The sequence below is a fragment of the Littorina saxatilis genome, linkage group LG17 (genome assembly GCF_037325665.1).
Source record: "Littorina saxatilis isolate snail1 linkage group LG17, US_GU_Lsax_2.0, whole genome shotgun sequence".
Classification (NCBI taxonomy): domain Eukaryota; kingdom Metazoa; phylum Mollusca; class Gastropoda; order Littorinimorpha; family Littorinidae; genus Littorina; species Littorina saxatilis.
Genome location: NC_090261.1, coordinates 7,828,930 through 7,842,353, shown reverse-complemented (window position 1 = coordinate 7,842,353; position 13,424 = coordinate 7,828,930). Strand labels below are relative to the sequence as shown.

General features: G+C 42.6%; 1 protein-coding gene across 1 annotated transcript; it reads right to left on the bottom strand.

Annotated features, from left to right (window-relative positions):
- Window positions 1–6,690: 6,690 nt before the first annotated feature.
- On the bottom strand, window positions 6,691–13,137 carry LOC138953561 (uncharacterized). Its single transcript, XM_070325405.1, has 4 exons — window positions 12,842–13,137; window positions 11,696–11,964; window positions 10,300–10,491; window positions 6,691–8,821 (listed from the first exon to the last, which is right to left on the bottom strand). Exons 1-4 carry the CDS (start codon window positions 12,910–12,912, stop codon window positions 8,550–8,552), a joined length of 804 nt encoding a protein of 267 aa, XP_070181506.1. The 5' UTR covers window positions 12,913–13,137; the 3' UTR covers window positions 6,691–8,549.
- Between the last annotated feature and the right edge of the window lie 287 nt (window positions 13,138–13,424).

Here is a 13,424-nt window from a genome sequence, read left to right as displayed (position 1 = left end):
TGCTGAACCCCAAACTGAAATGTGGAGGTTTGTATTCAAAACAAAACGTAAGAAAGCTTGACACGAAAAAAAGAGCGAAAAAGAGCGCTGAATCCGGAAACTAGGCCAATCAATTACCCCAAAATAAGACAACAGGACAAAAATAGATACCACAAAAACTAGGGCTGTCCAAATTCGGGAGTGGGGGCTAGATAGAAACAGGAACATAGACACAAAAACCAAAGACCAAAACACAACGAGGGAGAAGGAGGCCGGGGGAGGATGGGGGAGGGGGGGGGGCGGGATAAAGTTTATGGTTGAACTCCATCACTGCAGCGGCGAGAACAGCCAAGGGAGACAACCCGGGCTAGCAAGAGGTTCCGTGTCCCCGGTGACCCTTCTGTCGACATTGTCCGAAGCTGACCCGTCGCAAAGCAAATATGCCCCTGAACCTTTTCACGCATCCATAGCAGATTCCAAACAAGACCTTTCCATTTTTAGCTCCGCTGTCAGGGATTGTGAGGACAGGCTAATTTTAAAGCTGGGCCTTTTCACCCCTGTCGGGCCTTTAGAAAGGCAAAGGAAAAAAGATAAGAAAGGAAAGAAGGAAGAGTTGTGGATGGCAAGTAGACGAATTGTTGTCAGAATGTGATGGAAGAAGTGAGACAGTTTTTCCTGAAAGATAATCTTGTAGATTTGGTTGTTGTAAATAGACGTATTACAAACTTTTTAGTAAGACATAAGACATAAGATAATGTATTGTCCATACAATTAAACAATGGATAGAAAAGTGTGGTTCACTTGTTCTTAAAACAACCAATCAACACATGACAACAACCCTATACATAAAAACAATAAAAACATACAAGGTAAAGAACAGCCGAAGTACTCCAGACAGGCACGTCCGTACACATCCATTCTACCCACACTCACACAGACAGACACAGACGCACACAGACACACAAACACAGACACAGACACAGATAGACACACACACACACATACACACACACACACACACACACACACACACACACACACACACACACACACACACACACAATTATACTGTGTAATGTTTACAGATGTTCAAAAATGAAGAATATTACAAGGAAACTGCGAGTGGGATGATTGACAAGTTTGATAAAAATGGCTTTGTTGTATGCAATTGCGCAATTGGCTGAGGTCTTTTCCGGTTCGCCATGTTTCCTTCTTTCTCAGTTGGCGGCAGAGTGTTCATGTTTTTGACCAAGCGCACCCGGTATCTGGTATAGATCGTTTCTTTTTCTTGTTTTCTGCATGTCACAGCTTGTTTCATTTGATGTTTTCACTTTTTACTCCGTGTTTCATTTTTGTTTGGGCCAATAGAACTGCTGAGTTTGAGGGAAAGCCGACCATCTCACTCCATCTAAACATGAGCTTTGAATAGCAAAAAAATAAAAAATAAAAAATAAAAATAGAACGCATCTGCAAGACCTTCTAAGGTTGATGTATAAACGTAATGCCTCGATTTTCTTTTTCTTCTTTTACGTCTTCTTCTTCTTTTTCTTGTATCAAAACCTAAGCTAATGATCTTGTCAGGAAATAGGAAGAAGAGAGAACAGAAGAGAAGAGAGGAAGAAGGGAAGTGCGGAAGACAGGCAGGATTCCCAGCAAGCCGACAGACTGTGCGTAACATCACGTAGCCTGGAAAGGGAAGGGGCCGCAAAAACGTCCTCTTCTGGACGGCACGGCAAAACCCCCGTTTCCTCTTCACGGATTATGCGATTAGCACAAGCCCCACCCCCTCCAGCCTTCCCCAATCCCTCCACCCTCTCCCGCTATCAAAAACCTCTTTGTTTTGCTGCTGTCCGTTTCTCCTGTGTTGTTCTCCCATGTATGATTGACAGGCACTTGAAGGATAGGGATGGCATGCGGCGGTTCACGTGACAAAACCAGGGCGTAAAATATGACATGAATGTTGGTGTATTTCCTGGATGTCCAATTCCGACAGATTGAACGATTCTGTCCTTGGTTGACCCTTGGGGTCCGTAGGGCGTGAAAACAGTGAAGACAAGTCATGTATGCCTTGAATTATATCACAAATGCAGGCATTCTTTTCGCAGGTGGGACGCCGGTTCAGTACCCCTTGACGTCCTTGTTCAAACAGCCCTGTCAGCATGACCAGGAGTACGACAGATTGATATACAGAAGGGCGTTAGCTACACAATGCCTGGGTTGTACGGTCCCAGCATGTTATGGGAGTCTATTTCTGTTTTTTTCTTTTTCTTCTTTTATGGTCAAATTTTCTTTTTGTTTTCTTCCTTTCTTCGTTCATTCATTCTTCCTTTCTTGCCTTCTTTCTTTTTTTGGCCTTTTTTCTTTCTTTCTTTCTTTTATTCTTTTTTCCTTTCGCTCTTTCATCCTTTCTTTCATCCTTTCTTTCATCCTTTCTTTCATCCTTTTTTCTTTGCCTTTTTCTTTCGTTCTTTCTTTTTTTTTCTTTGTCCTTTTCTTTCTTTCTTTTTCACTCTCTGTTTTTTTTTATTTCTCAAATTGTTAAAGGAATGAGGGAAGGATGAGATGCTAGGCGGGGACGTTTAGCAGGAAGAGTGGTAATCCCTGATCCCCCAAAAGGAAGTGGAGCCTGGGGCTTCAGTTCAATAGTGAGATTTCCTCGGCTTGTCCTCTCCCGGGGCTACGTGACGCTCTACATGGGCAGCTGAGTGGTCAAGCCATACCGTCAGTTCTGTGTGGTCAGAAACATACTTCATTGAACGACATTTTGGTCAAATAATTTGTGGACGTGCCCAAACTACTGCAATAATATAAGATGAACAACGGAAAGGAAAACGAAGGCTAAAACTGATAAATCCACTGAACAAGATACGCTGCGTCTCCTGATGTAACTGAGTAAAATGTTCGTAAAGTTGAAAGGCATGTGATATGGGCATTGGCATTCGGACACAGCCCCAGACAGAAATCCATGGACTGTGACAACGCACTCAATCCAAAGCAGATGGGTTTTGGAACAGCACAGGAAGAAGTGGTTATAAAGTTGTTTTTTACGTGTGTGTGTGTGTGTGTGTGTGTGTGTGTGTGTGTGTGTGTGTGTGTGTGTGTGTGTATGAGAGAGAGAGAGAGAGAGAGAGAGAGAGAGAGAGAGAGAGGGAGAGAGAGAGAGATATTGACAAGCTAAAAATAACCAGCAGCAAACAAACTGTAGCTAAAAATACACTGCTGTTTCTTTTCCTGGTTCGTTTGCCTCAAGTGTTTGGTTCCGGCGAAAGTTTAAACAGCCGTCGTAATCACACACACACAAAAACTGGATCGAAAGTTGTTGCAGCGCTCAGCTGCGGTCACAAGGAACTTCTTTCCGCCGCGGCGTGTCACCCAGTGCAAGAGGGATCCTCACGCGCTCGAGAAATTCCGTTAAGACGCGGCCCAACACGGGACTTGACTGAGCAAACAGTAAAGATGGCCGCCGTTGCGAGCAACGCCGGGTCATCTGTGGTCGCAAGGCGGTCATGTCCGAGTTTCCCAGCTAGGGGGAGATTACTGGTCATCGTTTGAGGACCAGGTAACCCGTTTCCCCTTCCCGATGAAGATAAGCCTTGCTGGGAGGTGGCGTGGGTGCATGTTGTGGTTCTTTTCCGCACTTTTGTTTTCCACACGGAAAAGCAGTCTGAGTTATAATCTCCGTAAAGGCACCTCCAGAAGGAAAAAGAAACGTCTGGTTTGGCTTGCGAGAGTGCAAGAGTCCCGTATTTTGTCCTTTGGCTTCCACCACCACCTTCCTTCACAATCTTAACCCCCATCTTTTCCTTCTTCTCTTCCATTGTCTCTTCTTTTCTGTCTTGCAACAATTTGCAGTTTTGTCGTGCTCCATAACTTCTGGTAAAGCACTACCACCAAGCTGAGATATTGTACCAGAGCTGTGTCCTCTCCATACTACTATACGGCACAGAATGCTGGAGGATGACGTCTTTTTGTCCTGCTCCTTAACGTCTGGTACAGCACTACCACCAAGCTGAGCTTGTACCAGAGCTGTGTCCTCTCCACACTACTCTACGGTTCAGAATACTGCAGGATGACGTCCTTTTGTCCTGCTCCTTTAACCTCTGGTTCTGCTAAATTTTCGTCATCCTTAAACTCTAGTTTTCGCTGCATTTGCAGATTTTGTATAGCTTTCTTGTTTATCAAGCTTCTGTCTCAGACTTTGAAACAAGTACATGTAGCTTGGACCGAGCTCTTGCGCTTCAAATCCACCTATCTGAACAGTGGCTTTAGAAGCATTGCTCTTCGTAACAGTGCACACTTGTAACGGCGATCAACACATTTGGAAAATTTAATTTACAGTACCATTTATCATTACTTTTTTCCGTTGTGTACCTTGTTTGCCTACTCAAAAGACCGATTTTTAATAGTTTTTGTGAATTTTTCGTTTTGTCTGTGCCAACGCGTTCCATAAACGTAACCTTTCTTGGTTTTTTGATGCTGACACATTCAAAAACAATGTCCCATCACCTCCATCTTTCGCCCTGGAACACCCCTTCTCTGGTTTCACCATTCCCAAGTCATTTGGTATTAGGTATTATATATCTTATTGTCCTTGGGACATTTCCTCAAGGAAGTTCGGGCTGCTATCCACAGGATAGCTACCCGGTGTTTTTCTTTTCCCCGCATGCGTATACTCATGTTTCCAATCCCTGAGACGCCGGTTTGCTGTGAACATGGGATCTTGTACACAGGGGTGTTCGTACACCGTGGAGAGTCTGCACAAAGTTGACTATCTGGGAAATAAATCCCTCGCCGAACGTGGGGGTCGAACCCAGGCCGATAGTGACAACTGGTTTTCCAGCCCCGACTGAGCTATCTCCCCTGCCATTGTCGTTTCTGACATGAACCAGTGGTTCTGCTTCAAGAATTTCGACTGGTTTTCTGTGTTCATCTTTCATTGATGACCCTCGTAAAATGGTTCATCGTAAGTGTTTATTCAGCCGTCAACTAACCAGCCAAACCCGATCTTTATTCTAGGAGAAGCATTTTCCTTATTCAAGTGTGGTGTCAGAAGAAAAATCAAGTCGCGTAAGGCGAAAATACAACATTTAGTCAAGCTCAGTCGAACTCACAGAATGAAACTGAACGCATTGCATTTTTTCCCCAAACCGTACAATCGTAGCATCGTCTGTCGACCGCTCGTGGCAAAGGCAGTGAAATTAACAGTCCAGAAAAGCGCGGTAGCGGTTCCGCTGAGGAGGATAGCACGCTGTTCTATATCTCTAGTCCTTTTAACTCTCTGAACGTGTTTTTAATCCAAACATATCATATTTATAAGTTTTTGGAATCAGGAACTGACAAGAAATAAGATGAAATTGTTTTTAAATCGATTTCGGAAATTTAATTTTAATCATAATTTTTATATTTTTAATTTTCAGAGCTTGTTTTTAATCCGAATATAACATATTTATATGTTTTTGGAATCAGAAAATAATGAAGAATACGATAAACGTAATTTTGGATCGTTTTATAAGATATTAATTTTAATTACAATTTTCAGATATTTAATGACCAAAGTCATTAATTAATTTTTAAGCTTCCAAGCTGAAATGCAATACCAAAGTCCTCCCTTCGTCGAAAATTGCTTGGCCAAAATTTCAATCAATTTCATTGAAAAATGAGGGTGTGACAGTGCCGTCTCAACTTTTACAAAATGCCGGATATGACGTCATCAAAGACATTTATCCAAAAAATGTAAAAAACCGTCGGGGGATATCATACCCAGGAAATGTCATGTATAAATTTCATGAAGATCGGTCCAGTGCTCTACACACACACACACGCACAGACACACACACACACACAAACACACACACCCATATACCACGACCCTCGTCTTGATTCCCCCTCTATGTTAAAAAATTTAATCAAAACTTGACTAAATGTAAAAAAGAGCCAGTAGCCATGACGCCATTCCTGATCATAGCATGTCGAGTCACATGTATGGACACTGGGACCTATTCAGCCTTGGTTGTAACAATACGCCCTAAATAAATACCGGCTATAGACCGACAGCATCCCCGACAATGGAACTTACTGGTTATCATTACTTCAGTTGAAACTCTTTCTCTAACCCTCTGTGGTGTTCGATATTTGGCCATCCAGTGTATTTTATATGCAACTTTTAAACAGATCTGTGGGTTAACCTCTACCACAAAATGAATGATTGCCTTTACACAGGAAATCACATTGTACCAATGGATCTTCTAAAACGTAGGTTTATTTCATATGAGAGAGGAATAAATTGAATTAATTCGAGCGACCTGTTTTGGAACAGGAACAGGCAAGAGAAAAGAACTAAAGATCATTGGATTTTTTGGTGAACGTTGTTGTTGCTGTTGTTGTTGAATGGACCGGCGATCAACAATCCCGGGCCACTTGGTTCGTAGAAGGCGACTCTATCATCAATAATGCGCTTATATGTGTTCAATCGCCTCCTTCATATAGGCAAGCGTAATCTCTCTTCTGAGCATCGATGACGTACAGGACGTCTTTGTAAAGATCAAGGTAACCACGGAAGTACTGACAAAGATGGGATCATTAATGATCACTCACGATCGCTCGACATCTCGCAAATAATAACAAGAGGCGAAGCCTTCAAGGCTCACGTAAGAAATCGACAAACAGTAACACAAACTCAATCACTCCGTCACACATACACACACACTTACTTACGGGGACACGACTGCCAGATGGCCAGATCGACACTGCGCTTTCGACAGCGCTTCCTCGCGCAGACACTGGAAACACGCTGTGCAGATTAACCTGTAGGAAATCTCCTTTGGTATCTTCTTTATCTATTTTTCTGGAGCTACGAAACCGAACAATGTGAAATCGTCTTCTCGGATTTGGCGAACTGCAGCTCGGTGATAACTGTATCTATACCACAATCCTTCACGCGATCTGACCTAACCTTGACCCCTGACCTGGTCTACATACCACACACGACACAAACCAGTCAGCTGTTTTTACCCCCCCCCCAAAAAAAAACCTCCCACCACCCGTTTTCTTTGGATACACACTTTAACTACATACGTGCCGACAAAATGTTGATCATTGCTTCAATACTTTGAAGCTGTTGCTTGAATAATAACCAGGTAAACTTAGTATTTCGGTGTTCAGTCAAATGTTAAAGTTTCTACCACAGACATACATACATACGCACGCACGCACGCACGCATGCACGCACGCACGCACAGACAGACAAAAGTTAGCATTGCATAGGCTACACTTACGTGAACCAAAAATTGACGGCTTACTTTTGCCCGGCAGCCCAGTTTAAATCAACAACTTGCCAGTACGATGCCACGGGGTTGCTCCGCGACATAACATTACTATAACGATTGTAAGAACACTGAGGAAGGACCCTAGATTAAAGTAAATATGATATCAACATTAAACAACAAGAAAAGTTTGGTGTTGGAACGTTTAATTATTGACAAAACAAAACGCTACGTTCACAGATATTTCGAATGCGGGCTAGATAACACCTATCTGACAAAATGATCAGCCGCTTGCAGGAAAGACACAAGCGTTGGCATTTTATTTGTTTTTGGATTTATAATATGTGCACGTCCATGATACTGGGTAACAGTTACAAAATCAGTGAGTGACTAAATTTGCTCGTCTATAAATTTGCTCTCACAAACACCTTGGACTCAATTAATGGTTTCATGTGATGTATGACAACTTTGTCTAATGAAATAAAACGTGTTTGCAAAAAAGTTGTGTTTGTGAATTTTTTAAATATTTTTGTTTATCGAAGCATGGCCTCAAAATGGCGCTTGAAAGTGGGGCATGAACAAAGCTTCTCACTTCTATGCACTGGCGTTTTTGTTAGAAACACCAAAGATCATTTGTTAGGGCACATGATATTAGGTTAAAACCCTAGTTGTTCACACTTTCGATACTGATGAACAAGCAGTAACGTATGCTTTAAAAGGCAATGCGAAGATGGGAACAGTAGCCTAATGGTAAGAAAGTCGGCCTTCAAGCCTTAAGGTTTGCAGTTCTAATCTGGACTGCGTCTGGCAGGTTAAGGGTGGAGAATGTCCGATCTCCCAGGTCAAACTATGTGCAGAACTGAAAGTGCCTCGCCACTCTTCGTTTGGCACACATGCATAAGACTAAATAGGTACGAAGCATCCTGTAACCCATGTCGATGGGGTGAGTTATAGAAAGACGAAAATACCCAGCATGCATCCCTCCGAAAACAGAATATAACTGCCTATAATGTGGAAAAAGGGGGGGGGGGATACACGAAAAGGCCCACTTGTGCAAATAAAGTGCACGTGGAAGTTTTAGCGAGAAAAGGCAGAAGAAAAAACTCACAGATATCCAATTCTGGCTATAATTATATGCGCAATCTAGCCTAGAAACCAAGCGTATACATACAAAACAAGGCTTTGAGGACTAGTTTTGTTACACGGGTCCTCATATCAGGCTTCATGATTCTGACATCGTCCTACTCTTTTCTGCCACAGAGATCTGTAAGACTGTCTCCACGCCTGTGTTCCTTGTTATCCAGCTTCTCAAATAAGTGGGAACTCGCAGATGTAGCCTGCAGAACCATCTGCAATGTCAACCCAGTGGAACAAATAGTTGTTGCTCCAGAGGTCGATGACATTCTCGTCCTGAGCTCCTCCATTGTTTGGGTCACCGGGTAAGAAGTATGGGGCGGCGAGCGCCATGTCCAGGGGCTGACCGTTTGTCCACTCAAAGTCGTTGACGCCGTCGGGTCGTGGGCTGGACCATTTGTCCAGTGGACGTCTGCAGCCCATGTGGTAGATAATGTCGGGGAAGTCTAGTAGAACACAGGAAACGATGAGATAGTATCAATGGGAAAGGAAAATATGGGATGGTTTTGGCAATGATATTTATGCGTTAGAAGGTTGTCCCAGGACTTTTCACAAGTCTTCAAGTTCAATCAACTTACCTATTAAACATACGCGTAATAAAAAACAAGTCGCGTAAGGCGAAAATACAACATTTAGTCAAGTAGCTGTCGAACTCACAGAATGAAACTGAACGCAATGCAACGCAGCAAGACCGTATACTCGTAGCATCGTCAGTCCACCGCGCACGGCAAAGGCAGTGAAATTGACAAGAAGAGCGGGGTAGTACTGTCTTGCGCTGAGAAGGATAGCACGCTTTTCTGTACCTCTCTTCGTTTTAACTTTCTGAGCGTGTTTTTAATCCAAACATATCATATCTATATGTTTTTGGAATCAGGAACCAACAAGGAATAAGATGAAGGTGTTTTTAAATTGATTTGGACAATTTAATTTTGATAATAATTTTTATATTTTTAATTTTCAGAGCTTGTTTTTAATCAAAATATAACATATTTATATGTTTTTGGAATAAGAAAATGATAAAGAATAAGATGAACGTAAATTTGGATCGTTTTATAAAAAAAATATTTTTTTTTACAATTTTCAGATTTTTAATGACCAAACTCACTCATTAGTTTTTAAGCCACTAAGCTGAAATGCAATACCAAACCCCGACCTTCGTCGAAGATTACTTGACCAAAATTTCAACCAATTTGGTTGAAAAATGAGAGCGTGACAGTGCCGCCTCAACTTTCACGAAAAGCCGGATATGACGTCATCAAAGACATTTATCAAAAAAATGAAAAAAACGTATGGGGATTTCATACCCAGGAACTCTCATGTCAAATTTCATAAAGATCGGTCCAGTAGTTTAGTCTGAATCGCTCTACACACACACACAGACAGACAGACAGACACACACACACACACACACATACACCACGACCCTCGTCTCGATTCCCCCCTCTACGGTAAAATATTTAGTCAAAACTTGACTAAATATAAAAAGAGATTTCGAAATACTCTGTCCATGAGATCCAAGCCCTGTCTAAGAGGCGCACTAAACATTCTTGTCGGGAACTGGAGTGATCATAAATATTGCAAGGAGGGTGGGGGCTGGGGGCTGGGGGCTGGGGGCTGGGGGCTGGGTGTGGGCGAATGCTCAGTTCGGAATCGAGTCAAAGATGACGTCATTTTTCTCGTCTCAGACTACAGCTGTAACATCGTTCTGTCCTGCACGTTTCGTAGCGCCTCCCCGGGGACAAGACTGGTAACACCAAAGGGGATGTTACATGGGCAGTCTGGGACGAGAAAAATAATGTCACATTTGTCTCGTTTCCGTGCGCGGTATTTCGTCGGTCTCCCTGCTACTTCCATATATACCATCTAGAAGAAGAAAGGCTTAGAAAAATGGAGGAACAAGTATAGAGTAAGGCGGTACACTCACTTGTGTTGTTCACCATGGCCTTCATGACAGTGTCCATCTTGTCCTTCGTGTCCAGCACGGCCAGTGTCCCCCCTGCATCTTGACAGGCGTCACGTGCACCCATCCACAGCTTGAGGTTGTCACTGGTGACCTGGAAACAGCTGAACGACGGCTTGTGCATCAGGGTGTCGCTCGTTGCTACTGGACACGTCGCTGTGGACACAACAGGACGAGCAGTACGTGTACAAGTGCGTCACACACCCTTACATTGCGATAGAGTGTGTGGGTTTGGGTTCTGTGACTGATTATTTAATCATCTTTGTCCAATAGTTGATCTGATAAGTGTATACGTGTATCATTATGCATTTAAATAATTATCTTTATGTTTGCTCCAATTAGTGATGAGATGTTGTACTCAGGGACAATGTTCGCCTCATACACTCAGAACAAAACTGTCATTTTTGGATCTTAGTGATATTTGTTCGAATTATGGATGCGTTCCTGCTAATGCCCCTGTCACACTTGACCGGATAGAGCCTCCGAACGTGAAACGGATGGCATATTTGTTTATCCGTTGGCAAAGTGGTCAGTCCGGTAGAAAAATCCAAACCACGGCCGTATTTGCACCGAACATGGAACGGTTGAAACGTACCGGTAACGAACATGTAACGCACGGCTACAGTTCAACCAGCCAAGTGTCTCCGAATGATTGACGAACAACAAACGAACATGAACCGGCCAATCAGAACGCGCACAGGATTCATTCCGGACAAACCGAACACATAACGGACATCAACGGGCGCGTGCAGGAAACAACAACGTGTTTGTCCGTTAGGTGTTCGTTTAAGGTCCGGTTAATGCGTGGCGTATGCGTTCAAGTTCCATCTACGGACTGGATTACGTATCCCCCCCCCCCCCCCCGTACACCTACAGCATATAAACGAAGGAATTACGAACACTGACAGGAGATATACAGGACAGAACGGACATGCACAGGACAGCCAACGAATATTCTTGTTCGTCACTGTCCGTTTCAAGTTTTGTGCATGCACAAAACTTTCTAACGGATGCAGGCGGACACACCGCACATCACCTGACACTGTTCCGAACATAAAACGGACATAAAACGAACATAAAACGAACATTGACGAACATCACCGGATAAACAAATATGTCATCCGTTACACGTTCGGAGGCTCTATCCGGTCAAGTGTGACAAGTCACTCATAGAACAATATTCTGAAAAACAGCTCCAACTTTTCTCCGTTGTTGCGAATTCGTGAAAAATGGGGGAGAGATGTTTTGGGTCTAAATTATTTTTAAATAGAGAGAGAGAGAGAGAGAGAGAGAGAGAGAGAGAGAGAGAGAGAGAGAGAGAGAGAGAGAGAGAGAGAGAGAGAGAGAGAGAATTACTTACATCTGTGTGAGTAGTATCGAAAACCATTACTGTTGAAGCCATTCTTGATGACGTCATTGGGGTAACTTAACACCAGAGACAGTGGCAAACAGTCTTTGCTGACGTCATTGTAAAAGAATCCTTTGCAGCTGCTTTGACGTTGGCACAGAAGACTGCATTGACCTTTACAGTGCACAGGAAAGGATGACGTAGTACTCAATTGTTGCGGTAAACGGTTATCATAGACTGACACCGTCTCCCACAGGCTGTCAGAGGCCTCGGCTGCTAATCTTAAAAAATAGATAAAGGAATAAATAAATAAATAAATAACCAAATAAATAGTTTATCAATAAAACCAGATTTATTTTTATAATTTAAAAGATTCGTTCACGCGGGTTTGTTAGTTTAACCTTGATGCGAAGTATTGACCCTCCTCGGGACACGTGTACAAGAGCTCTCAGCTTTCGATCACACAAACGAAAAACAAAACCATTGTCCACGGGGTGCTGCTGCTGAGGTAATGTAGCGACCAATGGTGACAGCGAGAAATAATCACAACACACACACACGCACACGCACCGACACACGCACACAAGCACGCAAACACACGCACACGCACACACACACACACACACACACACATACACACACACACACACACACACACACACGTACAGAGTATTCCTGCTTTTAGCAACATGTTCTACTTCGAAAAAAAACTGGTCACTGGTGAGAGTCCGCCCCACCCCCCCTCGCAAAATAAATTAAGAAAGAAAGAAAAATAATTTTGTTTCGTTGCTACACGATCTTTAAGAAATAGTCAGACATGCTTAGTCATGGTATGCAGTTCAAGAGAAAGAATGTTTGTGGCTTATGTGCATCCTCGTTGGATTCATGATAATTTACCCAATAGTTTTCAACAACAAAAATTCTCTTATTCTCGTTATTTTGATTTTTTTTTAGTAAATACAGCACGTTTATTGTATGGTAGAAGCAGTTAGAGTATTACGTATTATTCTGAGAAACTGTCATCTGTGATGTCATAAAACGACCAAACAAACAAACAAACAAACAAACAAACAAAACGACAACAACAACCTCTGAATGTGCGTTGCATAAAAGATAAAACTAAATAACGATAAAAAAAAGCCTCTGGTGTATACTTACGTTGTGTTGAAGAGTAGAAAAGCTGTCGAGATTTGTAGAAAAACAATTCCATTCGAAGCAAACTTCCCCATCAGGATATAAGTGAAGACAGTTTACGTACTCTTTTAAAGCCCAAAGGCAAAGAAGAGATACAGTTTTCTGCCCTGTTTCTTATTCTGTATTTCAAGTTATTACTCTTAATTTCTCATTTTCTACTGCAGAGAAAACTCAGGGCACATTGCGAAAAAAACAAACAAAGAGAGGATGACAGTTTTTCAAACAAATGACAAGCACTGAAGCAGGATGTGTGTTTGTGTGAATAAACTGCATGGGTATTGACCACGAGCGATTGACATCAGTTCTACATTAAACACAGAGCTTTCCACAGACAATCGATACGCAAAATGGATGTACTTGAACTAATCATGAAAACAAGTCGCGTGAAGCGATATAAAGACATTCAGTCAGTCGTTATCAAACTATAAAGATCAATACCCAAAAATACCTTTAGATAGTCTCGGCGAACCCGAAGACCGGGGTGGGTCACGCTCGTCTCCGCGAAGCACGCGACCGCAGTACTTACTGAACCTATTTTCTTCCATTC

Excerpts from the sequence above, each read along its gene's own strand:
- LOC138953561 (XM_070325405.1), bottom strand. The coding sequence starts at position 12,912 with ATGGGGAAGTTTGCTTCGAATGGAATTGTTTTTCTACAAATCTCGACA. Across the intron at positions 10,492-11,695 it reads TCGATACTACTCACACAGAT|CGACGTGTCCAGTAGCAACG; the intron begins GTAAGTAATTCT and ends TTGTGTCCACAG. Across the intron at positions 8,822-10,299 it reads GGCCATGGTGAACAACACAA|ACTTCCCCGACATTATCTAC; the intron begins GTGAGTGTACCG and ends GTGTTCTACTAG.